General features: G+C 42.9%; 1 protein-coding gene across 2 annotated transcripts in view; it reads left to right on the top strand.

Annotated features, from left to right (window-relative positions):
- Positions 1 to 19202, top strand: part of jag1b (jagged canonical Notch ligand 1b) — an 87432-nt gene extending 68230 nt beyond the window's left edge. For both annotated transcript variants that reach the window (XM_045702281.1, XM_045702282.1), the window contains 6 exons: positions 472 to 585; positions 1103 to 1212; positions 1437 to 1685; positions 7632 to 7763; positions 8858 to 9008; positions 16300 to 19202. In XM_045702281.1, coding sequence (XP_045558237.1) covers positions 472 to 585; positions 1103 to 1212; positions 1437 to 1685; positions 7632 to 7763; positions 8858 to 9008; positions 16300 to 16865 — 1322 coding nt within the window. In that variant the 3' untranslated portion in view covers positions 16866 to 19202. The remainder of the gene's footprint in view (positions 1 to 471; positions 586 to 1102; positions 1213 to 1436; positions 1686 to 7631; positions 7764 to 8857; positions 9009 to 16299) is intronic.
- Positions 19203 to 26877: the final 7675 nt, after the last annotated feature.

The following is a 26877-nucleotide window of genomic DNA, read 5'->3' as shown; positions in this document are numbered from 1 at the left end:
GAGGGGGGAGATCCTGGGTCTGTTCACAAGGCTTTGTTCTGCAGGTCCAGCCTTCAGCTCTCTACATGACTGCTAATGAGTCTGGTGTAGGAGGAGGGAGATCCTGGGTCTGGTGTAGGAGGAGGGGAGATTCTGGGTCTAGTGTAGGAGGAGGGGAGATTCTGGGTCTAGTGTAGAGGAGGGGAGATTCTGGGTCTGGTGTAAGAGGAGGGAGATGGATAATGCATCCGGGCTGATTTAGAGACTGTTGTTGACTATTTCTTCTCCAGAGGCTGTGATTAAAAAGTCAGCTCACAAATCTAACTTATGTCTTTATGTTGATCATAAAGTGTTCCTGACCCCTGTTTTATTATCTCCTGTGTGTGTGTGTGTGTGTGTGTGTGTGTGTGTGTGTGTGTGTGTGTGTGTGTGTGTGTGTGTGTGTGTGTGTGTGTGTGTGTGTGTGTGTGTGTGTGTGTGTGTGTGTTTTAGATATCAACGAGTGCCAGTCTTCTCCCTGTATCTTTGGTTCTAGCTGTATTGATGAGATCAATGGCTACCGCTGCCTGTGTCCCCAAGACAGAGCTGGACCACGCTGTCAGGAAGGTAGGTTAACACAGGCTGTCAGGAAGGTAGGTTAACACAGGCAGGCTGTCAGGAAGGTAGGTTAACACAGTCAGGCTGTCAGGAAGGTAGGTTAACACAGTCAGGCTGTCAGGAAGGTAGGTTAACACAGGCTGTCTGTCAGGAAGGTAGGTTAACACAGGCTCTCAGGAAGGTAGTTTAACACAGTCAGGCTGTCAGGAAGGTAGGTTAACACAGGCTGTCTGTCAGGAAGGCAGGTTAACACAGGCTGTCTGTCAGGAAGGCAGGTTAACACAGGCTGTCTGTCAGGAAGGTAGGTTAACACAGGCTGTCTGTCAGGAAGGTAGGTTAACACAGGCTGTCTGTCAGGAAGGTAGGTTAACACAGGCTGTCTGTCAGGAAGGTAGGTTAACACAGTCAGGCTGTCAGGAAGGCAGGAAGGACGGCAGATTAACAGTCAGTCAGTCGGAAGGCAGGTTAACACAGTCAGTCAGGAGAGCCTTCATTGTTCTGATTGTTTTATGTCTTTGTGTCACAGTGACACAGAGACCATGCTTGGTGAACGGTCGTCCGACCCCTGAAGGAGCTAAGTGGGATGAAGACTGTAACACCTGTCAGTGTTTTAATGGGAAGGTGGTGTGTACCAGGGTATGTACGAACTACTCTTCTCTCTTACCTTTCATCGACCTGGGTTTTCTCTCAAACAACCTTTGCCTGGTGCAATAGAACCAATGGAATAGTCACAAAAGTGCAACTTGCCTATCTGACGCTGAAACTATTTTGAAATCAAATAAATACTACTTGAACCCAGGTAGGTTTCTGACTCTTATTGTCTGGATCTTGATTGGGTATTTTGTCTCGTTGTGTTCCAGCTGTGGTGTGGTCCTAAGTCGTGCAGGGTCAGCGGTGGGGTCAAAGGTCGAGGGGGCGGTGCCGGATGTCGGTCTGGTCAGAGCTGTGTACCAATCAGGGAGGAGCAGTGTTTTGTCCGGCCGTGTTTGAATCTTGGGGAGTGCCACCCCTCCTCCCCGCCAACCACCAAATGTCACCCCAGCTCTGGTTACCATGACGACAGCTGCTCCAACATCACGTTTACGTTCACCAAAGAGACCATGCCCAGGGTGAGTCACAGTCCTTTTCCCCTCCTCTTCTATTGTTCAACTCAAACCCCTATTCCATATAGTGCACTACGCAGTCTCTTAACTGTCCCCCTCCGCCCGGCTGCTCTCAGCCCGGCTGCTCTCAGCCCGGCTGCTCTCAGCCCTGCTGCTCTGCTGCTCAGCCCTCTGCCCTGCTGCTCAGCCCTCTGCCCTGCTTCTCAGCCCTCTGCCCTGCTTCTCAGCCCTCTGCCCTGCTTCTCAGCCCTCTGCCCTGCTTCTCAGCCCTCTGCCCTGCTTCTCAGCCCTCTGCCCTGCTTCTCAGCCCTCTGCCCTGCTTCTCAGCCCTCCGCTCTCAGCCCTGTTGCTCTCAGCCCTCCGCTCTCAGCCCTGTTGCTCTCAGCCCTCCGCTCCCAGCCCTCCGCTCTCAGCCCTGCAGCTCTCAGCTCCTCTGTCACTCTCTAGCTCAATATGGCTGAGTTTACACAGGCAGCCCAATTCTGATCTTTTGGCCAAATATCAGCAGAAGAGACATGATCTGATTTGGTCAAGACAAAAAGTGGAAAAATATCAAAATTAGGATGCCTGTGTAAACGCAGCCAACTGTGACAGACCGGGTTCTGAACAAGCACACACATCGCTCTGAGCTAAACCAGATACTCATCCCGACCGGTTAGGGAAAGTTTTCCAGTCCAACTCCGACTTGCTCTTGATAGGTTCAGTCAGTTCCCGTTATAGGAACGAGAAAAGGGGACTTTCACATTTTGTGTCCCTGCGCTGTTTCCATCCAAATCAGATCACATTTTATTTGTCACATGCTTTGTAAACAGCAGGTGTAGGGTAACAGTGAAATGCTTACGGGCCCTTCCCAACAATGCAGAGAAATTATAACACAAGGAATAAATACAAAATGAGTAACAATAACTTCGCTATATACAAGGGGTGCCAGTACCGAATCGATGTGCAGGGGTACGAGGTCATTGAGGTAGATACTGTACATATACAGTGCATTTAGGAAAGTATTCAGACCCCTTGACTTTTTCCACATTTTATGTTACAGCCTTTTTCTAAAATGGATTAAATTGTTTGTTTTTTCCTCATGTATACACAATACCCCATAATGACATCACAATACCCCATAATGACATCACAATACCCCATAATGACATCACAATATCCCATAATGGCATCACAATAACCCCAAAATGACAAAGCAAAAACTGTTTTTTAGACATATCACATAAGTCTTCAGACCCTTTACTCAGTAATTTGTTGAAGCACCTTTGGCAGCGATTGCAGCCTTGAGTCTTCTTAGGTATGACGCTACAAGCTTGGCACGCCTGAATTTGGGGTGTTTCTCCCATTCTTGTCTGCTGATCCTCTCAAGCTCTGTCAGGTTGGATGGGGACGTCGCTGCACAACTATTTTCAGGTCTCCAGAGATGTTCAATCAGGTTCAAGTCCGGGCTCTGGCTGGGCCACTCAAGGACATTCAGAGACTTGTCCTGAAAGCACTCCTGCGTTGTCTTGGCTGTGTGTTTAGGGTAATTGTGCTGTTGGAAGGTGAACCTTCGCCCCAGTCTGAGGTCCTGAGTGTTCTGGAGCAGGTTTTTAATCAAGGATCTCTCTGTACTTTGGTCTGTTCATCTTTCCCTCGATCCTGACTAGTCCTCCAGTCCCTGCCGCTGAAAAACATCCTCCACAGCATGATGCTGCCACCACCATGCTTCACCCGTATGGATGCTGCCACCACCATGCTTCACCCGTATGGATGCTGCCACCACCATGCTTCACCCGTATGGATGCTGCCACCACCATGCTTTACCCGTATGGATGCTGCCTCCACCATGCTTCACCCGTATGGGTGGTGCCAGGCTTCCTCCAGAAAAGGTTTTCTTCTGCTAAACCACTCGATGAGGAGAGATGGGGACCGCAGAACGCTGTCACTGTCTGAAGCTAAAGCTGTCACGCTTGTTAGGCATCTGCAGAGTGATGACGCTTTGTGCTGGTGGAGTCGCCAGTGGTCCTGTTACAGCTTAGATTCACATGATCTCCTCTGTGTGTGTGTGTGTGTGTGTGTGTGTGTGTGTGTGTGTGTGTGTGTGTGTGTGTTTCTGACATTCATCTTACAATAATCCTACATTGCGGTCACAGTATTAACTCATTCTCTTGACAGCTGTTATGGATGGTCTAGTTTGGGTTTCAGATGAAGAACACCCATAAAACCTCTATACCCAGGCGGTGTCAGAGGAAGGCTCTAAAAATTGTCATAGACTCCAACCACCCAAGTCCTAGACTGTTCTCTCTGCTACCTCACGGCGAGCCGTACTGCTGAACCAAGTCTAGAAACAACAGGACCCTGAACAGCTTCTACCTCCAAGCCATAAGACTGATAAATAGTTAGTCCGGGTACCAATTGGTTAACTATTTAAACTCTTGACTCATCACATACACTGCTGTTCCTGTTTATTATCTATCCTGTTGCCTAGTCACTTTATATCCCTACCTACAGTGCATTCGGAAAGTATTCATACCCTTCCCCTTTTCCACATTTTGTTACGTTACAGCCTTATTCTAACATTGATGACGAACATTTTTAATTTAATCCATCTACACACAATACCCCACCTGTACCGCTGCACATTGACTCAGTACCGTAACACCCTGTATATAGCCTCTACATTGACTCAGTACCGTAACACCCTGTATATAGCCTCCACACTGACTCTGTCCCGGTGCCCCCTATATATACCCTCCACACTGACTCGGTACCGGTGCCCCCTGTATATAGCCTCCACACTGACTCTGTACTGTAACACCCTGTATATAGCCTCCACATTGACTCTGTACCGTAACACCCTGTATATAACCTCATTATTGTTATTCTTATTGTTACTTTTGTATTATTACTTTTTATTTTAGTCTACTTTGTAAATATTTTCTTAACTCTTCTTGAACTGTACTGTTGGTTAAGGGCGTGTAAGTAAGCATTTCACAGTAAAGTCTAGTCTTGTGACAAAGTTTGATTTGATAATGGCAAACCAAAAACAGGTTTTTAGAAATGTTTGCAAATGTATAAAAAAAAACGTATTTACAGAAGTTTTCAGACCCTTTGCTATGAGACTCGAAATTGAGCTCAGGTGCATCCTGTTTCCATTGATCATCCTTGAGATGTTTCTAAACTCAGCAAAAAACGAAACATCCCTTTTTCAGGACCCTGTCTTTGAAAGATAATTTGTAAAAATCCAAATAACTTCACAGATCTTCATTGTAAAGGGTTTAAACACTGTTTCCCATGCTTGTTCAATGAACCATAAATAATTAATGAACATGCACCTGGGGAACGGTCGCTAAGATACTAACAGCTTACAGACGGTAGGCAATTAAGGTCACAGTTATGAAAACTTAGGACACTAAAGAGGCCTTTCTACTGACTCTGGAAAAACAACGACCCAAAGCACACAGCCAAGCCAACGCAGGAGTGGCTTCGGGACAAGTCTCAATGTCCTGGAGTGACCCAGACAGAGCCCGGACTTGAACCCAATCGAACATCTCTGGAGAAACCTGAAAATAGATGTGCAGCAACTCTCCCCATCCAACCTGACAGGGCTTGAGAGGATCTGCAGAGAATAATGGGAGAAACTCAACAAATTCAGGTGTGCCAAGCTTGTAGCGTCATACCCAAGAAGACTCGCGGCTGTAATCGCTGCCAAAGGTGCTTCAACAAAGTAAATGGTCTGAATAGTTATGCAAATTTTATATTTCATTTTTTTTCTTCATACATTTCTATTGCTTTGTCATTATGGGGTATTGTGTGTTGATTGATGAGGGGGAAAAAACAATTTAGTCCATTTTAGAATAAGGCTGAAAATCAAGGGGTCTGAATGTTCTTGATGTTTTACGTTGTACACTGAGGATATTTTTGAAGTATTCTGCATGCAGAGTCTTAATTTGGTGTTTGTCCCGTTTTGTGAATTCTTGGTTGGTGACCGGACCCCATACCTCACAACCATAAAGGGTCAATGGGTTCTATAAATGATTCAAGTATTTTTAGCCAGATCCTAATTGGTAGGTCAATTTATGTTCCTTTTGATGGCATAGAAGGCCCTTCTTGCCTTGTCTCTCAGATTGTTCACAGCTTTGTGGAAGTTACCTGTGGCGCTGATGTTTAGGCCGAGGCATGTATAGTTTTCGTGTGTTCTAGGGCAATGGTGTCTATTTTTGTCTTACAGTAAATCTCAGTCAAGGCCCAGGTCTGACAGAATCTGTACAGAAGATCTAGGTGCTGCTGTAGGCCCTCCTTGGTTGGGGACAGAAGCACCAGATCATCAACAAACAGTAGACATTTGACTTCAGATTCTAGTAGGGTGAGGCCGGGTGCTGCAGACTGTTCTATTGCCCTCGCCAATTCGTTGATATATATGTTGAAGAGGGTGGGGCTTAAGCTGCATCCCTGTCTCACCCCCTGGTAAGACAGGGATGCAGATGTGTTTTTTGCCCATTTTAACCACACACTTGTTGTTTGTGTACATGGATTTTAATGTCGTATGTTTTTCCCCCCAACACCACTTTCATAAATTTGTATAACAGACCTTTGTGCCAAATTGAGTCAAAAGCTTTTTTGAAGTAAACAAAGCATGAGAAGACTGCCTTTTGTTTTGGTTTGTTTGTTTGTCAATTAGGGTGTGCAGGGTGAATACGTGGTCTGTCGTATGGTAATTTGGTAAAAAGCCAATTTGACTTTTGCTCAGTACATTGTTTTCACTGAGGAAATGTACAAGTCTTCTGTTGATGATAATGCAGAGGATTTTCTCAAGGTTTCTGTTGACAATAATGCAGAGGATTTTCCTGAGGTTGCTGTCGACGAATATGTCCCACGGTAGTTATTGGGGTCAAATTGGTCTCCACTTTTATGGATTGGGGTGATCAGTCCTTGGTTCCAAATATTGGGGAAGAGCTGAGGATGATGTTAAAGAGTTTTAGTACAGCCAATTGGAATTTGTGGTCTTTATATTTGATCATTTAATATAGGATACCATCAACACCACAGGCCTTTTTGGGTTGGAGAGTTTGTATTTTGTCCTGTAGTTCAATCAATGTAATTGGAGAATCCAGTGGGTTCGGTAGTCTTTAATAGTTGATTCTAAGATTTGTATTTGATCATGTTCTTGCTCTTTGTTCTTTGTTATAGAGCCAAAAATATTGGAGAATTGGTTTATCCATACATCTCCGTTTTGGATAGATAACTCTTCATGTTTGTTTAGTGTTTTCCAATTTTCACAGAAGTGGTTAGATAATATGGATTCTTCAAATACATTTGAGCTGATTTCTGATGTGCTGTTCCTTTTTCTGTAGTGTATTTCTGTATTGTTTTAGTGATTCACCATAGTGAAGTCATAGGCTCAGGTTTTCTGGGTCTCTCTGGGTTTTTTTTGATAGATTTCTCAATTTCTTTTATTTTTAGATAGTACATTTGACCTTTCAGCTTCCCTGTTTGTTTTCTACTGCCAAGTTTACACTTTCACTATTACAGTGAAATGTTTTGTCCAGGAAGTTGTCTAAAAGGGATTGAATTTGTTGTTGCCTAATAGTTTTTTGGTAGGTTTCCACACTACATTCCTTCTGTCTGTAGCATTTCTTAATATTATTCAGTTCCTTTAACTTTGATGCCTCATGATTTGAGAATTGCTCTGTTCAGGTAGACTGTCCCTCTCGTCTGCGTATCGAGGCAGTGTCTCTCTCGTCTGCGTATCGAGGCAGTGTCTCTCTCGTCTGCGTATCGAGGCAGTGTCTCTCTCGTCTGCGTATCGAGGCAGTGTCTCTCTCGTCTGCGTATCGAGGCAGTGTGTAACTTTCTCTCTCTCCTCTCTCTGTCTCTCTCTCCAGTGTGTAACTTTCTCTCTCTCCTCAGGGCCTGAGCATCGAGGCAATGTTTAACTTTCTCTCTCTCTCTCTCTCTCTCTCTCTCCAGGGTCTGAGTATCGAGGCAGTGTGTAAGCAGCTGAGACAACTGTATGTGCTGAATAATGTGTCCTCTGAGTATTCTGTTTCCATAACCTGTGACCCTTCAACCTCCGCCAGCAACGAGATCCATCTCAGCATCGTAAGTCACGTCTTGTCACCTGTGTGAGTGTGTCTCGGGGTTAAAAGCAAAAATACACATTTCTGTGGACTGTAAGGAAAATGAAACATAGTGTATGGTCTGCAAAGTAAAGCATGAAGGATCTCCCTTAGTCTTCATAAATCTGTCACCCTTTTCACACTACGGAGCCAAGCAGAGCTGTACTGGGCTGGCCTGGTTACGCCATAGACAGACATGCATTATTTTACAATTTTGTGTTCTATTTAATTGTATTTGTCACCGTGCTCTGGATAATAGTTACTGATTAGATACGCTGGCTGGCTGTTGTGAGATTTAGTGTTTCGCTGAAGGCAGAAAACAACAAAACCAGTTTAATTTGATAGACATAATCTGATAGACACGGTATATCAAGACCTTCAATAACCTTTTCCCTCTCTTCCAGTCTGTTTTCTTGGTTTTCAGTCATCTGGGCCTGTATTCATAAAGTGTCTCCTGCTGATCTAGAATCAGGTGTTTGCCTTTTAGCTCATAATGAGTAAGATTAAATGGCGATGGGGACCCGAGCCTAGATCAGCACTCCAATTATGAATACGGGCCCTGATGAAGCATTACACTTTTCCCTGTGTGTTGTAGGGATGGACATGGTTATTCCAACATCCCAACAGACATTAGTTAGTATTCCAATACGTGTAAGAGTAATCATAAATCATAACAATAATGTTAACAATAAAAAGGCTTTCTCTAAATTAAACTATCTTTGTGACATTGCTGCACACAATTATATTATGATGTAAGCAAGCAGCACCCAAGTCGCTCAGGCTATGCAGAAAGCCAGTCCCCAAGTTAAACTGTTTTTTTTGACTATCCGAAGATATTATTCGAATAGTGATTTCAAATGCCCATCCCTAGTGTTTTTCTATCAGTACACAGAAGATACAGCTCACCTGTAAAGGATATAACTGATACCCAACCAGTATACCCCCCCCCCCCCCCTCTCGCTTCTCTCTCTCGCTCTCCCCAGGACACAGTAGACTAGTGGATGGACAGATCACCTATAAAGGAGATAACATATATCCAACCAGTATAACCCCCCCCCCTTCGCTCTCTCTCTTTAGTACACAGAGGACCACCTGATGGACAGCTCACCTGTAAAGGAGATAACAGATAGAATCATCGATCTGGTGTCTAAACACCATGGCAATAACAGCATCGTCACCGCCATCGCCAAGGTCCGTGTGCAGCGGAGGCCTAGCGCCAGCCAGACAGGTACGATTCTCACACACACACACACACACACACACAGCTAAACTGGTACGGACCGTCTACACACACACACAGATACAGCCAGACAGGTACAAAACACACATGTACACGTTAGTCATTTAGCGGAAGCTCTTATCCAGAGTCACTTAACCTCTATGGGCTAGGTGGGACGCTAGCGTGCCACCCGTGGTGCACTCCATCAACAGCAGGTGCATTTCAAGAGCGGCAAATTTGAATCTAAATAAATGTCAAAATTCAAATTTTTCAGAAATACAACTATTTTACACCATTTGAAAGATAAACATCTCCTTAATCTAACCACGTTTTACGATTTCAAAAAGGTTTTACGGCGAAAGCATAAATTTAGAGTATGTTAGGACAGTACATTTACAAGAGTTGTGTGTAATGTTTTGTCAAGTCAAAGACAGGGTCACCAAAACCATAAAACCAGCTAAAATGATGCACTAACCTTTTACAATCTCCATCAGATGACACTCCTAGGACATTATGTTAGACAATGCATGCATTTTTTGTTCTATCAAGTTCATATTTATATCCAAAAACAGCGTTTTACTATGGCATTGATGTTGAGGAAATCGTTTCCCTCCAATAACCGGCAGTCAAGTCAGCGTCACAAATTAAATAATTAAAATTAGAAAACATTGGTAAAATATTATATTGTCATTTAAAGAATTATAGATTTAAATCTCTTGAACGCAATCAACTTGCCAGATTTAAAAATAACCTTACTGGGAAATCACACTTTGCAATAATCTGAGCACTGCGCCCAGAAAAATACGCGTTGCGATACAGACTAGACGTCATGTTGGGGAGATCTAAAATCGAAAATACTATGTAAATAATCCATTACCTTTGATTCTCTTCATCAGATGTCACTTCCAGGTATCACAGGTCCATAACGAATGTAGTTTTGTTCAAAAAAGCTCATCATTTATGTCCAAAAATCTCCGTCTTGTTCGCACATGATCTAAGCCAGCCGGACTTCTCGTCATGAACGAGGGGAAAAAATATATTTCCGTTCGTTCAAACATGTCAAACGTTGTATAGCATAAATCATTAGGGCCTTTTTAACCAGAACATGAATAATATTCAAGGTGGACGAATGCATACTCTTTTATAACGTATTGGAACGAGGGTACCCAACATGAACTCGCGGCCAGGTGTCTAATGGGACATCATCGTTCCATGGCTCTTGTTCGGTCAGATCTCCCTCCAGAAGACTCAAAACACTTTGTAAAGGCTGGTGACATCTAGTGGAAGCAATAGGAAGTGCCAAAATATTCCTAAACCCCTGTGTTTTTCAATGGGATAGGTTTAAAGTCAATACAACACATCAGGTATCCACTTCCTGTCAGAAAATGTCTCAGGGTTTTGCCTGCCAAATGAGTTCTGTTATACTCACAGACACCATTCAAACAGTTTTAGAAACTTTAGAGTGTTTTCTATCCATATATAATAAGTATATGCATATTCTAGTTACTGGGTAGGATTAGTAACCAGATTAAATCGGGTACATTTTTTTTATCCAGACGTGCAAATGCTGCCCCCTAGCCCTAACAGGTTAAAGTTACTGAATTCGTCTTAAGATAAGTGGTTGTCTCACCAAGCTATCACAGGCATAGAAATTACATTTGTCCTCAATAACGTACCTATCAGTAGGGGGGGGGTGAGGTGCAAGTGCTGGTTAAGTGTTATTTTTGGGGGTGGGGTCGAGGTGAGGAGGAGGATTATTTAAGATACTGTTTGAAGAGGTAGGGTTTCAGATGTTTTTCAGAAGATGGGCAGGGACTCTGCTGTCCTAGCTTCAGGGGGACGCTGGGTCCACCATTTGAGGTACCAGGACAGAGAAGAGCTTGGGTTGAGTGAGAGCTTCCCTCCTTTAGGGTTGGGAGGGCCAAGAGACCTGAGGTGGCAGAACGGAGTGCTTGGGTTGGGGTGTAGGGTTTGATCATAGCCTGAAGGTAGGGAGGGCCAGTTCCTCTTTCTGTTCCGTAGGTAAGCACCATGGTCTTGTAGTGGATTGGAGCTTCAACTGGAAGTCAGTGGAGTGTGCGGAGGAGCAGGGTGACATGGGAGAATTTGGGAAGGTTGAACACCAGGCGGGCTTCAGCATTCTGGATAAGTTGCAGGGTTTTGATGGCACAAGTGGGGAGCCCAGCCAACAGAGAGTTGCAGTAGTCCAGACGGGAGATGACAAGTGACTGGATTAGGACCTGCGTCACTTCCTGTGTGAGGTAGGGTCGTACTCTACGGATGTTGTGGAGCATGAACCTGTAGGAGTGGGTCACTGCTTTGATGATTGCAGAGAACAAATGGGTGTTGTCCAGGGTCACGTCAAGGTTTTTTGCACTCTGGGAGGGGGACATGGTGGAGTTGTCAACCGTGATGGACAGGTCTTGGCGCTGGCAGGCCTTCCCCGGAAGGAAGAGCAGTTCTGTCTTGTCGATATCTTCGGCACCCGGGGAACAGTGGGTTAACTGCCTCGCTCAAGTGTTTTGGAAAGAACAGAAAGAAGGGATACAGATCCATAGTTTTTGACGTCAGATGAGTCCGGTGTTGGTTTCTTGAGGAGGGGAGCAACTCGGGCCATTTTTTGAAGTCAGAGGAGACGCAGCCAGTGGTCAGGGATGAGTTGATGAGGGAAGTGAGGAATGGGAGAAGGTCTGGAGGAGGGGATGGGGTCGAGCAGGGCAGGTTGTCGGTCAGACAGACCTCACTAGTTGCAGGATGTCAACTGGAGAGATTTGAGAAAGAGGTCAAGGCGTAGGGTAGTTCTGTGTGAGTGAGACCAGTGGACTCAATAGGATGAGTGAGACCAGTGGACTCAATAGGCTGAGTGAATGAGTGAGACCAGTGGACTCAATAGGCTGAGTGGTTGACAGTCGTCCGCAGAGAGGAGGCAGAAGCTTGAAATGTTGTGGTACAAAGGGGCTTTAGCAGCGGATAAAGAGAAGGTATAGAGGAGGGAGTGAAAGGATGATAGGTCCTCCGGAAGTTTAATTTTCCTCCATTTTCGCTCAGCTGCCCACAGCCCTGTTCTGTAAGATCACAATGAGTCACTCAGCCACGGAGCAGGAGGGGAGGGCCGAGCCGGCCGGGAGGAAAGGGGACAGTGCCAGTCATCGGATGCAGAAAGGGAGGAGAGTAGGGTCAAAGAGGCAGAATCAGGAGGGAGATGGAGTGAGGGAGATCAGAGACCTGGAGGGAGGTTGCAGTGAGATTAGTAGCAGAACAGCCTCTAGTGAAGATGAAGTCAAACACTGCCTGCCTTGTGAATGGGAGGAGACTGGGAAAGGTCAAGAGGCAAGGAGGGGAAAGAGGTTTTAAAGAAATTAATCAAAGATTGACGTCGGGAGGTTTAAGTCGCCAAGTACGAAGAGCGGTGAGCCATCGTCAGGAAATTAGCTTATCAAGGTGTCAAGCTCATTGAGGAACTCTCCAAAGGCACCTGGTGGGCAATAAATGACAATGTTAAGCTTGAGTGGACAAGTGACAGTGACAGCATGGAATTCAAATGAGGAGATGGACAGGTGAGAGGGAGAAAGGAGAACATTTCCACTTAGGAGAAATGAGCAGACCTGCTGCTATCACCGGCAATGACCAGATGCTTCTTGGACTATGAGAGAAAACGTAGTCAGATGAAGAGAGAGCAGCCTAGGCTGAGATGAACTCTGTGTTCTCTGGGGGATGATCCATGTCCCTGTCAGGGCCAGAAAGTCTACTGACTGAAGAGCAGCCTAGGCTGAGATGAACCCTGTGTTCTCTGGGGGTGATCCATGTCCCTGTCAGGGCCAGAAAGCTGAGATGAACTCTGTGTTCTTGACTGCAGATCAGGAAGTTCCAAATGCTGCCAGAGACCCGCAATTCCACATGGGTTGTGCGTGCAGGGTAAACTTCATTAGAAGGGTTGTAGCCAAGGGGTAGGGAGCGTCTGTAAAGTCTACATGGACAGGTGCGAACAGGTATAGAAAACACACACACAGTTGGCAAAGCTACAAAAGAGCAAAATGAGAATGTGTAAATAATTATGTAAGATACTCAAGGGAGAGAGTGATGTGAAGCCCCCCTCTTTCCTTCTTTGAGTAACTCCGCAGAACAACTCGGCAGAACAGTCTTTGTTTCGTCAACGGTCTTAGTTTTACGACAAAACCTCCACTGACAGCTGCCGCTGAGAAACACACACACACACACACACACACACACACACACACACACACACACACACACACACACACACACACACACACACACACACACACACACACACAGCCAAATCGGTAAGCATGCTCTCGGTCTCTCTCTGCTGCTGTCTCTTTCGGTGCCTCGGTCTCTCTCTGCTGGTCTCTCTCTCTGTTTTGGTCTCTCTTTGCTGGACTCTCTCTCTGACTCGGTCTCTCTTTGCTGGTCTCTCTTTCTGTGTCTCGGTCTCTCTTTGCTGGTCTCTCTTTCTGTGTCTCGGTCTCTCTTTGCTGGTCTCTCTCTGCTGGTGTCTCGGTCTCTCTCTCTCTCTGTTGGTCTCTCTTTCAGTGTCTTGGTCTCTCTCTGCTGGTCTCTCTTTCAGTGTCTCGGTCTCTCTCTGTTGGTCTCTCTCTCTCTCTGCTGGTCTCTCTCTGCTGGTCTCTCTTTTGGTGTCTCGGTCTCTCTCTGCTGGTCTCCCTTTCGGTGTCTCGGTGTCTCTCTCTCTCTCTCTGTTGGTCTCTCTCTCTCTCTGCTGGTCTCTCTTTCGGTCTCTCTTTCGGTGTCTCGGTCTCTCTCTGCTGGACTCTCTTTCGGTGTCTCGGTCTCTCTCTGCTGGTCTCTCTTTCGGTGTCTCGGTGTCTCTCTCTGCTGGCCTCTTTCGGTGTCTCGGTCTCTCTCTCTCTGCTGGTCTCTCTTTCGGTGTCTCGGTCTCTCTCTCTCTGTTGGTCTCTCTCTGACGATTTCTGTCGGTCTGTCGCTCTCTTTCGAACTGCACACACTTGTAGGAAGAGATGAGGGAGAGAGAAAAAGACAAACACTGAGGAACTGTCCTGAGTTCTAACCTTCTACACGTTCATGGAAAAAACATATCTCAACCTGTGGTTGAGTCCTAAATTACACCCTATCCCTTATTAAGTGCACTACTTTTGACCAGGGCTCATAGGTCCAGTCCTCTCTATCAGTCACATGGACCAGGGCTCATAGGTCCAGTCCTCTCTATCATTCACATGGACTAGGGCTCATAGGTCCAGTCCTCTCTATCAGAAATGCAATGCAGGTCTAACAGCCTTGAGCTGTAGCCAGGGTTTCATTCATGTGGAAAGGTTTTGGAACTTGGAGTGGAGAGATGGAGTGGAGAGATGGAGTGGAGAGATGGAGTGGAGAGATGGAGCGAGGGAGATGGAGCGAGGGAGATGGAGCGAGGGAGATGGAGCGAGGGAGATGGAGCGAGGGAGATGTGGAGATGGAGGGGAGAGATGGAGCGAGGGAGATGGAGAGATGGAGATGGAGATGGAGAGATGGAGCGAGGGAGATGGAGCGAGGGAGATGGGGCGAGGGAGATGGAGCGAGGGAAGCTGCAGACAAATGGACGGGGTTTTGAGACTCATGTTGCAGACAGAAAACCGAGACCTGTAGTAGGAGTAGACAGTCTTTATGTTGACGTTTACCACCTTTAATAGGAGTAAACAGTCTTTATGTTGACGTTCCTAACCTTTAGTTGGAGTAGACAGTCTTTGTTGATGTTTAACACTTGAGGGACCTCAAGTTACATGACATATATTTCAGGACAGACTCATTTGTAGTCTTTCTTAACCTCTATGGGCTAGGTGGGACGCCACCTACGTAACAGCCACTGGCAGCCTGTGGCGCGATTTTCAAAACCTTAAAAATCCTATTACTTCAATTTCTCAAACATATGACTATTTTACAGCTATTTAAAGACAAGACTCTCGTTAATCTAACCACACTGTCCGATTTCAAAAAGGCTTTACAACGAAAGCAAAACATTAGATTATGTCAGCAGAGTACCAAGCCAGAAATAATCAGACACCCATTTTTCAAGCCAGCATATAATGTCACCAAAACCCAGAAGACAGCTAAATGCAGCACTCACCTTTGATGATCTTCATCAGATGACAACCCTAGGACATTATGTTATACAATACATGCATGTTTTGTTCAATCAAGTTCATATTTATATCAAAAACCAGCTTTTTACATTAGCATGTGACGTTCAGAACTAGCATACCCCCCGCAAACTTCCGGGAATTCGCTAACATTTTACTAAATTACTCACGATAAACGTTCACAAAAAGCATAACAATTATTTTAAGAATTATAGATACAGACCTCCTCTATGCACTCGATATGTCCGATTTTAAAATAGCTTTTGGTGAAAGCACATTTTGCAATATTCTAAGTACATAGCCCAGGCATCACGGGCTCGCTTATTTAGACACCCGGCAAGTTTAGCACTCACCATAATCATATTTACTATTATAAAAGTTTGATTACCTTTTGTTGTCTTCGTCAGAATGCACACCCAGGACTGCTACTTCAATAACAAATGTTGGTTTGGTCCAAAATAATCCATCGTTATATCCGAATAGCGGCGTTTTGTTCGTATGCTTCCAGACACTATCCGAAATAGTAAAGAAGTGTCGCGCGCATGGCGCAATTCGTGACAATAAAATTCTAAATATTCCATTACCGTACTTCGAAGCATGTCAACCGCTGTTTAAAATCAATTTTTACGACATTTTTCTCGTAGAAAAGCGATAATATTCCGACAGGGAATCTCCTTTTCGGCAAACAGAGGAAAAAATCCCAAAGGCGGGGGCGGTCGGGTCACGCGCATAAGCCCAGTGTCCCTTGATCGGCCACTTGAGAAAGGCGATAATGTGTTTCAGCCTGGGGCTGGAATGACGACATTCTGTTTTTTCCCGGGCTCTGAGCGCCTATGGACGACGTGGGAAGTGTCACGTTAGAGCAGAGATCCTTAGTAAATGATAGAGATGGAAAAGAAGTTCAAGAAATGGTCAGACAGGCCACTTCCTGTAAAGGAATCTCTCAGGTTTTGACCTGCCATTTGAGTTCTGTTATACTCACAGACACCATTCAAACAGTTTTAGAAAATGTAGGGTGTTTTCTATCCATATGTAATAAGTATATGCATATTCTAGTTACTGGGTAGGAGTGGTAACCAGATTAAATCGGGTATGTTTTTTATCCAGCCGTGTCAATACTGCCCCCTAGCCCTAACAGGTTAATAACAATGAAATGGTTGATGAATTCCTATTTCTCTCCTATCCAGACTACCTAGTGCCCCTGCTGTCCTCTGTCTTCATTCTCCTCTGGATTCTAGCGTTGGTCTCAGCCGTCCTCTACTGTGTGCGTCGCCGTCGGAAACATGGCGGTCACCATGGCAACGGGGCCTTGTCGTCCGTGGCAACCGATGACAACACAACCAACAATGTGCGTGAGCAGCTCAACCAGATCAAGAACCCGATCAACGAGAAACACGCCGGAGGCGGAGGCCATCTTACATCATCGGTGGCCATCAAGGACCTTGAGGATAAGAACTCGATCATCGCCAAGGTACGGACACACCACCCCCCGGAGGGGGAGGAGGACAACGATAAAGAGAGACATATGGGGAATAAAGGACGCTTCACGGTTACAGCCAAACAACCTGCCTACACACTGGTGGAGCGGGAAGACCGGGGCCTCAATGGAGGCCTGGGGGCCAACGGGCCCAACGACGGGGACGGCAGGACCACGGTGCAGCCCAGCTCCAAACATCCTAACTGGACTAATAAACAGGACAACAGGGTCCTGGAGACAGCACACAGCATGAACAGGATGGACTACATCGTATAGCAGGAAGTGACATTGAAGGCAGGAAATAAACGCTGTGTAAAGAATTCCCCTTCCTGGACATTATGGTCATCCCGGCAACGTGGTCCTTCTGACCACGCTCTGTAGACACTGTGTTGCCGTGCAACCAAACCCTTTGATCATGCTGAAGAGGACCAGGGGGAGTGTTCTGGGATTTGTAGTTTTGTAGTTCCTAAACTGTTAGGTCATTATTCTGTGACCTACAAGGTTTGTTTTGGATATAATAGATACTTGGGTACGTCAGATGTGGTACCCTGTTTCCTATTTAGTGCACTGCTTTTGACCAGAGCCCTATGGGCCAAGTGTACGTTGTAGGGAATAGGTTGCTGTTTTAGATATAGCCCCTGATCATTTAAAGCTTGCTGGCTACACTGGCAGAGAATGTTGATTTGGTTGGCAGGATAAGAGGTGTTGTGTTTTCACATTTCAACACAACACTTATTCCCTATAAAACACACTACTTTTGAGCAGAGCCTTATGGGATCTGGTCTAAAGTAGTGCACTATGTAGGGAATAGGGTGCCATTTCAGAAACACATAGTTTTAATGTATTTTTCTCTCTCTCCTCTAGTAGGTATAAACTAGTTTTGTTTGCCTTTTCAGCTTTCATACCACAGCAATGTCATGAAATTAAACCAAAATAAATCCAACTTTAGAATTATTTATTCTTTGGGCGGGCAGGGTCGATGACAGCAGTTGCTGGCAATATGAAGAATTTGTGTCGGTTTAGGATGTGTAAATATGTACATTTATTTTTGTATTTTTTATTAATCATTGTGTATATTTGATTTATTAACTTAAATAATAATCAAGAGCCTTAAGATATCATTCCTTTTTATTTATATGTTCTGTCTCTAGATGTAAGGTTTTGACAGCTTAGTTTATTTTTTGATAATGAACATGTTTTTCTTTCACAAAATGCCCCCAAAAAAATGAATGCCTGAAATATTTATTTTTTTTTAATGATTCTACAGCGTTCATTGTTGCTTAGACTTTGCAGGCTAGAGGGGAAGAAGAAATAAAAACAAAATACAAATAAATGGTTGCTTTGGGTTGTAAACGATTCAGAGATTGAGTGTAGTGGCATACATTTTCCTTGTCACTACTAATTGAACAAAAAGCTTTTAGCAGCATCTTAAGTCACTCAGAAAACTGAAAAACAAGTATATCTGCCAATCACGCATAAAGTCATAGCTAGACCAAGGACTTGTCCCACATGGCACCCTATTCCCTATGGGCCCTGGTCAAAAGTAGTGCACTATAAAGGGAATAGGGTGTCATCTGGGATGTAACTCAATCATACTTGAATGGTAGAGGGTCAAAAGTCCCGGATCGGTTTGTGCTATCAAATCCATTAATCCATTGCATGCATGATTTGGCAAGATGGCACAAACCGAACAGGGCCCGTATTCTTAAATTATTTCAGAATAGGAGAGCTTATCTAGGATCTAGGAACATCAAAAGTCTAGTGGTGTATTTATTATAATTTTAGCTTGCTAACTAATTGATGCTGGTCTAGGATCAGTTTTTTTCCTTTCAGATAATAATGAAAAACATTCATATAAATGTTTTTTATTATTATCTGAAAGGAAAAAAACTGATCCTAGACCAGCATCAATTAGTTAGCCAGCTAAAATTATAATAAATACACCACCAGACTTTTGATGTTCGTGTCCATATTCTGTTAACTTACACCCAGATAATGTTGTCTCATCCTGGTATTTGTGGGAGAGAACAAACACCTCAAGCAGACCGTTTAAAAAAAAAAAAAAAAAAAAGCTTCCTATTTCCTCATTGGCTGCGGTCTACTCACATGAATATATTTTATGCCCGTTATATGCCCACACTATTAAAACACGGACAAGCTGCTTAACATACTTCATTATTTTTTAAGAAGGAAAACTTTCACTCATTAATTATACGTGATAATTCTTTAAAAATTGAGAAACAGTGGACATGAGAAAGCTAAACTTGCTAAACTTCTGTTTTTGGTTGTTGACCCAGTTGGACAATGTTCCAAGTTTTATTTTTCAAAAAAATAAGTTATTTACAACTATTTAGTCAATTTAGCTAGTTCAAGCATTGACCCTGCTTGGTAGTGTGCTGGCGGAAGACTGTTCTTCTGTTTCTGTTTCAACTATTATGACGGACATGTTTTCTCTTTATGAGATCATGGCAACATTCATTTCCTGTCCTTTTTACACCCTTGTGTTATGAGAATGTATTATGTGTTGATGTTGCAATTCTGCCAATATTTTGAAAGTCAATATTTATTAAATATTTTTTATGAAAAGAGAAATTAAACTGTCACCGTTCTGGAGTCATGTTCTGAGTAAAATATGTGAATGAATAAAACAATTGATCGTGAGGTTAGATAATCAAATCAATAAAAAAAATTGTATTGTCACATGCTTCATAAACAGGTTTAGACTAACAATTAAATGCTTAAGAGATTAACGCTATCCGCCATAGTATTAACACAGCATCTGCACACACACTTTATACTCTGAAAAGTGGGAACATACTGTATCTGTGAAGTAGTTTTATTTTATTTTTTTACAGTACCCCAAAATTTGTCCGTTTATTGGACCATGGGAAAAATAGCTACTGTGTAAATAGCTACTGTGGTTTTGATTGAATTGAGCCGTCGAGGGTCTTTACACTATCCCAGACACTTTTAACCATACAAGTTAGAGAGTATGTGTGTGTCCAAAATGGCACCCTATTCCCTAAGTAGTGCACTATACATTTAATATTATTCTACTCCAAAATGTTTAGCCAATAACCAGACAATTTGGGGAAGGTTCTTAGACTGAAACTACCGTGGGAATATCTCAGACTAGCGTGGGAACAACTTAATAGTGAGCAACAAGGTCTCATTGTAAGCTTCTGAGTTGACTAATGATTAATGTAGGTTGGAGCTAAACTCCTTTCAATCAGACCAACAGGCCTGAAGATTGACATTGTTCCAGAAATATCCTCCTAGGTCCAAATGATCCTGAACAGGGCTGGGGTGAATTCCATTTAATTTAGTCAATTCAGGAAGTGAACTGAACATTTTGTGAATTTGAATGGAATTGGTCCCAACATTGATCCCTGGGGTACTCCTGCACTTTTAAAAGTTAACTAGGACCCAGATGATATATTCCAAACCTCATCACCTGATCTTCACTCTACCACACAGTGGGCTATGGATCTGAGACGGAGATGCCCAGAAGCCCACTAGATTGTGGTGTGTTGCGGAAGGGGGACAGACTAACATCTTTAACAGAAAGGATTAGACCAAGGCCTTACCAGATTATCAACACATTTCCTGATAATTATCTTCAAATCATAACTGTGCCACACTGAGTCATGGAGCTAAAACTGAGATCCTTGTATGACTACTAGATGGTAGTGCAGCAGTTGAATCAGGTTTAGGATAGCCATTTGTAAGGATTAAAGCCAAAATAAAAGCCCAGCGGACAGTTTTCCCAAAAGCATCTCAAGGCAAAGTTCATCGTTAGAACCTTCATAGGAGCATCATTAAATCTCTGAGGTGTTTCCCCAAAACAATTGTTACTGAAGTTACACTTAACCCTCTTGTTGTGTTCCGGTAGAATTGGACCCGATTTACAAGTTTTCTCTCTGAAAAATGTAGTTCATTTAAATCTGATTGTCATAAGGTTCCATGACTTTGTCCACACAGGGCATCTGAACACACAACATACATTTGGATAATTTTCATTACATTTTGGGTGTTTTATTTAACTTTTGTATACCTGTGGTGTTCCCCAATATAATCTTTCCCCCACAAGAACCACACCTGTTGGCATTCTCACAAACAATCGCAACATTGTTTCAATAATATATAGAACTTTTCTCGCAGCTCTGGTATGTAAAGCATTTTTGAGGCCTTGCTTACAATTCATTCTGTGGCAGCACAATGACCAAACAATATACTGTATGTGAGGCTCTTGATCATATCTTTGATCATGACACCGGTGAGGAGGAGAGAGTCCTTGTTAAACTTCGACACAAAGTAGTCTGTGATAAATAGCACAATATGTTTCATCTGAGTATTTGTTATAGTCAAAATAATCCACACATTGTTTTTTTTTTTACACAATAATGAGTTGTATGAGCTCAGGTCAACGAGGCCTTCCGGCCATAAATAGCAAATAGAAGTTCAAAACTTGTAATGTTCACAAGAACTTAAGTTGATAAAAAGATGTAACACAACATTAGGTGATAATACACAGTGAGGGGAAAAAAGTATTTGCTGATTTTGTACATTTGCCCACTGTAATGGCTGTCGGGAGAGAGAGTAGACCAAGGCGCAGCGGAGTTAGTGTTCATCATTGAATTTAATAACAGAAAGAACACTATACAAAACAAAACAAGAAAACCGACAGCCAAACAGTCCTGTCAGGTGCAAACCACACAACAGAAACAATTACCCACAAAACCCCAACGGAAAAACAGGCACTTATGTGTGACTCCCAATCAGCAACAACACTCTACAGCTGTGCCTGATTGGAAGCCACACGGCCAAAATCAATGAAACAAACCAACATAGAAAAATGCACATAGAACACCCACCCAATGTAACACCCTGGCCTAACCAAAATAAAGAACAAAAACCCCTCTATGGCCAGGGCGTTACACCCACTGACAAAGAAATGATCAGTCTATAATTTTAATGGTAGGTTTATTTGAACAGCGAGAGACAGAATAACAACAAAAAAATCCAGAAAAACACATGTCAAAAATGTTATAAATTGATTAGCATTTTAATGAGGGAAATAAGTATTTGACCCCTCTGCAAAACATGACTTAGTACTTGGTGGCAAAACCCTTGTTGGCAATCACAGACGTCAGACGTTTCTTGTAGTTGGCCACCAGGTTTGCACACATCTCAGGAGGGATTTTGTCCCACTCCTCTTTGCAGATCTTCTCCAAGTCATTAAGGTTTCGAGGCTGACGTTTGGCAACTCGAACCTTCAGCTCCCTCCACAGATTTTCTATGGGATAAGGTCTGGAGACTGGCTAGGCCACTCCAGGACCTTAATGTGCTTCTTCTTGAGCCACTCCTTTGTTGCCTTGGTCGTGTGTTTTGGGTCATTGTCATGCTGGAATACCCATCCACGACCCATTTTCAATGCCCTGGCTGAGGGAAGGAGGTTCTCACCCAAGATTTGACGGTACATGGCCCCGTCCATCGTCCCTTTGATGCGGTGAAGTTGTCCTGTCCCCTTAGCAGAAAAACACCCCCAAAGCATGTTTCCACCTCCATGTTTGACGGTGGGGATGGTGTTCTTTGGGTCATAGGCAGCATTCCTCCTCCTCCAAACACAGCGAGTTGAGTTGATGCCAAAGAGCTCCATTTTGGTCTCATCTGACCACAACACTTTCACCCAGTTGTCCTCATTCAGATGTTCATTGGCAAACTTCAGACGGGCATGTATATGTGCTTTCTTGAGCAGGGGGACATTGTGGGCGCTGCAGGATTTCAGTCCTTCACAGCATAGTGTGTTACCAATTGTTTTCTTGGTGACTATGGTCCCAGCTGCCTTGAGATCATTGACAAGATCCTCCCGTGTAGTTCTGGGCTGATTCCTCACCGTTCTCATGATCATTGCAACTCCACGAGGTGAGATCTTGCATGGAGCCCCAGGCCGAGGGAGATTGACAGTTCTTTTGTGTTTCTTCCATTTGCGAATAATCGCACCAACTGTTGTCACCTTCTCACCAAGCTGCTTGGCGATGGTCTTGTAGCCCATTCCAGCCTTGTGTAGGTCTACAATCTTGTCCCTGACATCCTTGGAGAGCTCTTTGGTCTTGGCCATGGTGGAGAGTTTGGAATCTGATTGATTGATTGCTTCTGTGGACAGGTGTCTTTTATACAGGTAACAAACTGAGATTAGGAGCACTCCCTTTAAGAGTGTGCTCCTAATCTGTTTGTTATCTGTATAAAAGACACCTGGGAGCCAGAAATCTTTCTGATTGAGAGGGGGTCAAATACTTATTTCCCTCATTAAAATGCAAATCAATTTATAACAATTTTGACATGCATTTTTCAGGATTTTTTTGTTGTTATTCTGTCTCTCACTGTTCAAATAAACCTACCATTAAAATTATAGACTGATCATTTGTTTGTCAGTGGGCAAACGTACAAAATCAGCAGGGGATCAAATACTTTTTTCCCTCACTGTATGTATTATTATGGATTTATAATCAGCTATAATGGGGCGGTCATTTTGGACCGGGAACACAGAATTAATTAACATGAAACGAACTCAACAGGAGGATTAAACACTTGTGATTTCTTGTGTAGATCTGCTGCAGTGGTTCTTCCTTTAGAAGTTGCGTCGTACTGCAGCACAGCTTGCGGTCTGACGCAGAATTCTATGGCATGTTATTTAAGTGTCAGCCATTGTTGCCATTAATGCTAGTTAGTGCTAGTTTGACCACCAGAGGGCATCTTTGAGAAGATATTGGCTGAACTAGAGAATTTAAAACCTTTTTTTGTAAGAACATAGTATATGGGATAGATTTTTTGAAATGTAGCTTAATTAATTTGATTAATATTATGGTGTTTCTATTCCAATAAAAACAGAAAACCAAACACTCTGGGTTTCTGTTAGGAAAATATGGCGCTGTACAACGTGATTGGTCGGGAGTAGGCTACTAAGTGACTGCGAGTGAAAAGCAAAAATAATCCTAACATTTCCACACCCTAATTGTAAAGTATGTTAACCAATAACCAAACGGAGATTCAGTGAAAATGAAAAGAGCTGCGCGAAACGGTGCTGAAATAGTTGACCACGCCTGGGTGCTTCAAATCCTATTATAACAAATAGATGACTTTGGGTGTTCCAGTAAGCAACACTTTGTTGACTTTATTCCGCTCTTTCTGTCATGATATTTATTCCTGCAGTAATTCGTTATGGATCCATCCAGATGTGGTTAGAAAACAAGGCATTTGGTGGACTCCGTAAGATTCAATTGTCCTGCTGATAGCCCATCAAAGGTGGATGGCTTCTTTTGTATTCTTAAAATAACTCCAGCACAGAGAAGACAAAGGATTCTTGAATAATTAAACATGTTGGTAAAATACTGTTAGACTTGGGGATTATGGTCACAGACAGTGCTATTCGCAAACACTAATAATAATAATTGTTGGACAGCAGATCGGCTCTTGGAACTCATTAAGAGGCGGCTTCTGTCTTCAAAGAAATCTGCAGAGCTGGGAAGGTTGCATCCCCATAAATATAACATTCTGTTGGTTGCAAGAATTTTGTATAATAATTTAAATAGAAAAATTCTGAGTTTTGAATCCGGTGTCGTTTGCGTGTTAATTCATAAACTATGTGCCATGGAATAGGTTCATCAAAAATCTCTTCCCAACTATTTTGCAATTTATATGGCATAGCTGTCAATTTTTTGGTCCTTAAATGAAACTGGTATATATTTTTATTTATCATAATTCTCTTTAACTAATTTTGGTCTTTAATGCAGGGCCGACAGACAAGTTCCTTACTTTTTCCCCCTTCCACTTGCCTCTTCCATTTTTGTGGTAATGCTGCAATTAGTTGGTTGTAATGTTGGGCAGAGCAGACATTTCCATAAATCTGTGTTTGCTGCCTGTCTGACACAACTCCACCAGTCCTATTTATGATGTAATTTACAAAGATTATACCTTTTTAAAACATTTTTATCAATTAGTATTTTTTTGTTTAACCACACTATTTGTTGTATTATTATTTTTTCTAGTGGATTAAACTGAAATTGCAACCAACGTTCTATGGCTTTAAATGGTTTAAAAAACAATATTTTAGAGATGATTTCAAGTTGGGGGGCTTTGTTTTCACAACTAGCCGAGCTATTAGACTATCCTTTTGTAAAAGTATGAAGAGTCTATTGTCCTGCTAATAGCCCATCATGGAAACGTTGTTTACAGAATTCACAGCCTACAAAATGCCTCCAGCTGTCCATCACTACTGTAAATAAAAACACAGCATCTACAGTGGTACAAATATATTATTGAATTTGATTTTTAAAAAACGCACATAATTTTCAATGTTATACTAACAAGTGGTTGCCATGGTGAATAATCCAATAATATATTGGTATGACACGGCTCTCAGAATTCATTACATTTGAAATAATTTTAAATACATTTAATTAATAAATTCTAAATAAAAATACTTGCAGATCAATAAAATGTCCCTGTTGATTTAATAGCAGGATTCTAAATGAATATCTAAGGGGCATTTTTCATACATCTGCTCTGTTATATTGAGTTATAAATGTAAAACCTTACAGAGAATATCTAAAGGGCATTTATATAATTATAATGCAGAGTTAAAAATAATTGTTGGATAACAGATCGGCTCTCGGAACTCATTAAGAGGCTGTCTTCAATATAATCATTAATTACAAAAAGGTTAAACTGATGGGTTTTAGGCCTGCAGTAGGTTATAACAATCCAGGCCTTCTGGGAATGCTAAGACATTCCAAAAGTTATGAGTGGAGTTACAATTTTGCCTGTCAGTAGTATTAAAATCAACCAATGTCAGCCTTTAAATGCTTTATTATCCCAAATGTTTAAAGTACGTGTGGGCGATGGAAAGAAACAAAATGGTGCAGTTTGAGGCCATGAGGCGGAGTGATGTGAGCGCTGGAGATAAAATAAATGAATACAAAAAAATAAGGCTTGCAACACGCACCTGATTATACATTATGAATAGGATTTATTTTGTTTACATTCTTCATTGTAACCACAATGTCACAAATAATTTAACACACACCACATGTGCAGATTAACTTGCTCAAAACAGTCAAAACATTTATTTATTAAAAAGACTATCAGAAAGAAAATTGCCACTTATTTATTTATGATCCAAAGCTTTACGCTGACATATCCTCGCTGGACTCTTTCATTCCGTTTCTTCTTCACATCAGCAAAGAAGGACTCTGTGTTTCAAAAACTCACTTTCTATAGAGGGGCTGTCACTTTCACACAGCGGTAAATAAAGCCAGTTTGTTATTTAGAATTAGTTCTTTCTGGTTTAAAGGAAGAGAAACCAAAAGCCCGCCGTGCCTATTTTTCAAAAATGGTCAGTCCACATGTCAAGTGTAATTCCCCCATTGTATTTACCAAAGTTTTCTCTAAACTCCAGGACCACCGACAGTTTTTGTTGTTGTTGCCTGATGCAGGACTCTAGTGAGAGACTCTCAGACTGAAAACACCTCCATTAATTTATGAAAAGATAGTCCATTAATTGCCACAGTTCAGACAACCGATAGATCAGCGTTCTAACTCCCCCTTGTGATAGTGTGGTGCAATGACAGAATGCCACCATCTACCACTAACGGCCGCGGCATAAGCTCAAAACTTTTAAAGAACCACTGTGTGTCGTTAGATGCTTTTCTTATTCTTTTATTGTTTTACCCTTTTTTTCTCCCCAATTTCGTGGTATCCAATTGGTCGTTAGTCTTGTCTCATCACTGCAACTCCTGTACAGACTCGGGAGAGGCGAAGGTCGAGAGCCGTGCGTCCTCCGAAACACAACCCAACCAATCCGCACTGCTTCTTGACACAACGCCCACTTTACCCGGAAGCCAGTCGCACCAATGTGTCGGAGGAAACACCGTACACCTGGCAACCTGGTCAGCCTCCGTTGTGCTCGGCCCGCCATAGGAGTCGCTACTGCGCGATGAGACAAGAACATCCCTGCCAGCCAAACCCTCCCCTAAACCCGGACGACGCCTGGCCAATTGTGCGTCACTATATACACAGATCTCTGCTAAACAGAAAATCAAGATGTTTATCGGTCTCTCTGTGACCACCGATAACTTCAGAACCAAGTTACAAATACAAAGTTACAATATTTTAAATTTTTTATTGTTATAATAAACAAAAGGACAAAAGATGCATCAAATGAAAACCCAGATGACTGCATTTAAAGATAAATAACCTACACTGGCCTGTACATTTTAATCATATGGAA

The sequence above is a fragment of the Salmo salar genome, chromosome ssa19 (genome assembly GCF_905237065.1).
Source record: "Salmo salar chromosome ssa19, Ssal_v3.1, whole genome shotgun sequence".
NCBI classification, from domain to species: Eukaryota; Metazoa; Chordata; class Actinopteri; order Salmoniformes; family Salmonidae; genus Salmo; species Salmo salar.
This window is presented reverse-complemented; position numbering and strand designations above follow the sequence as displayed.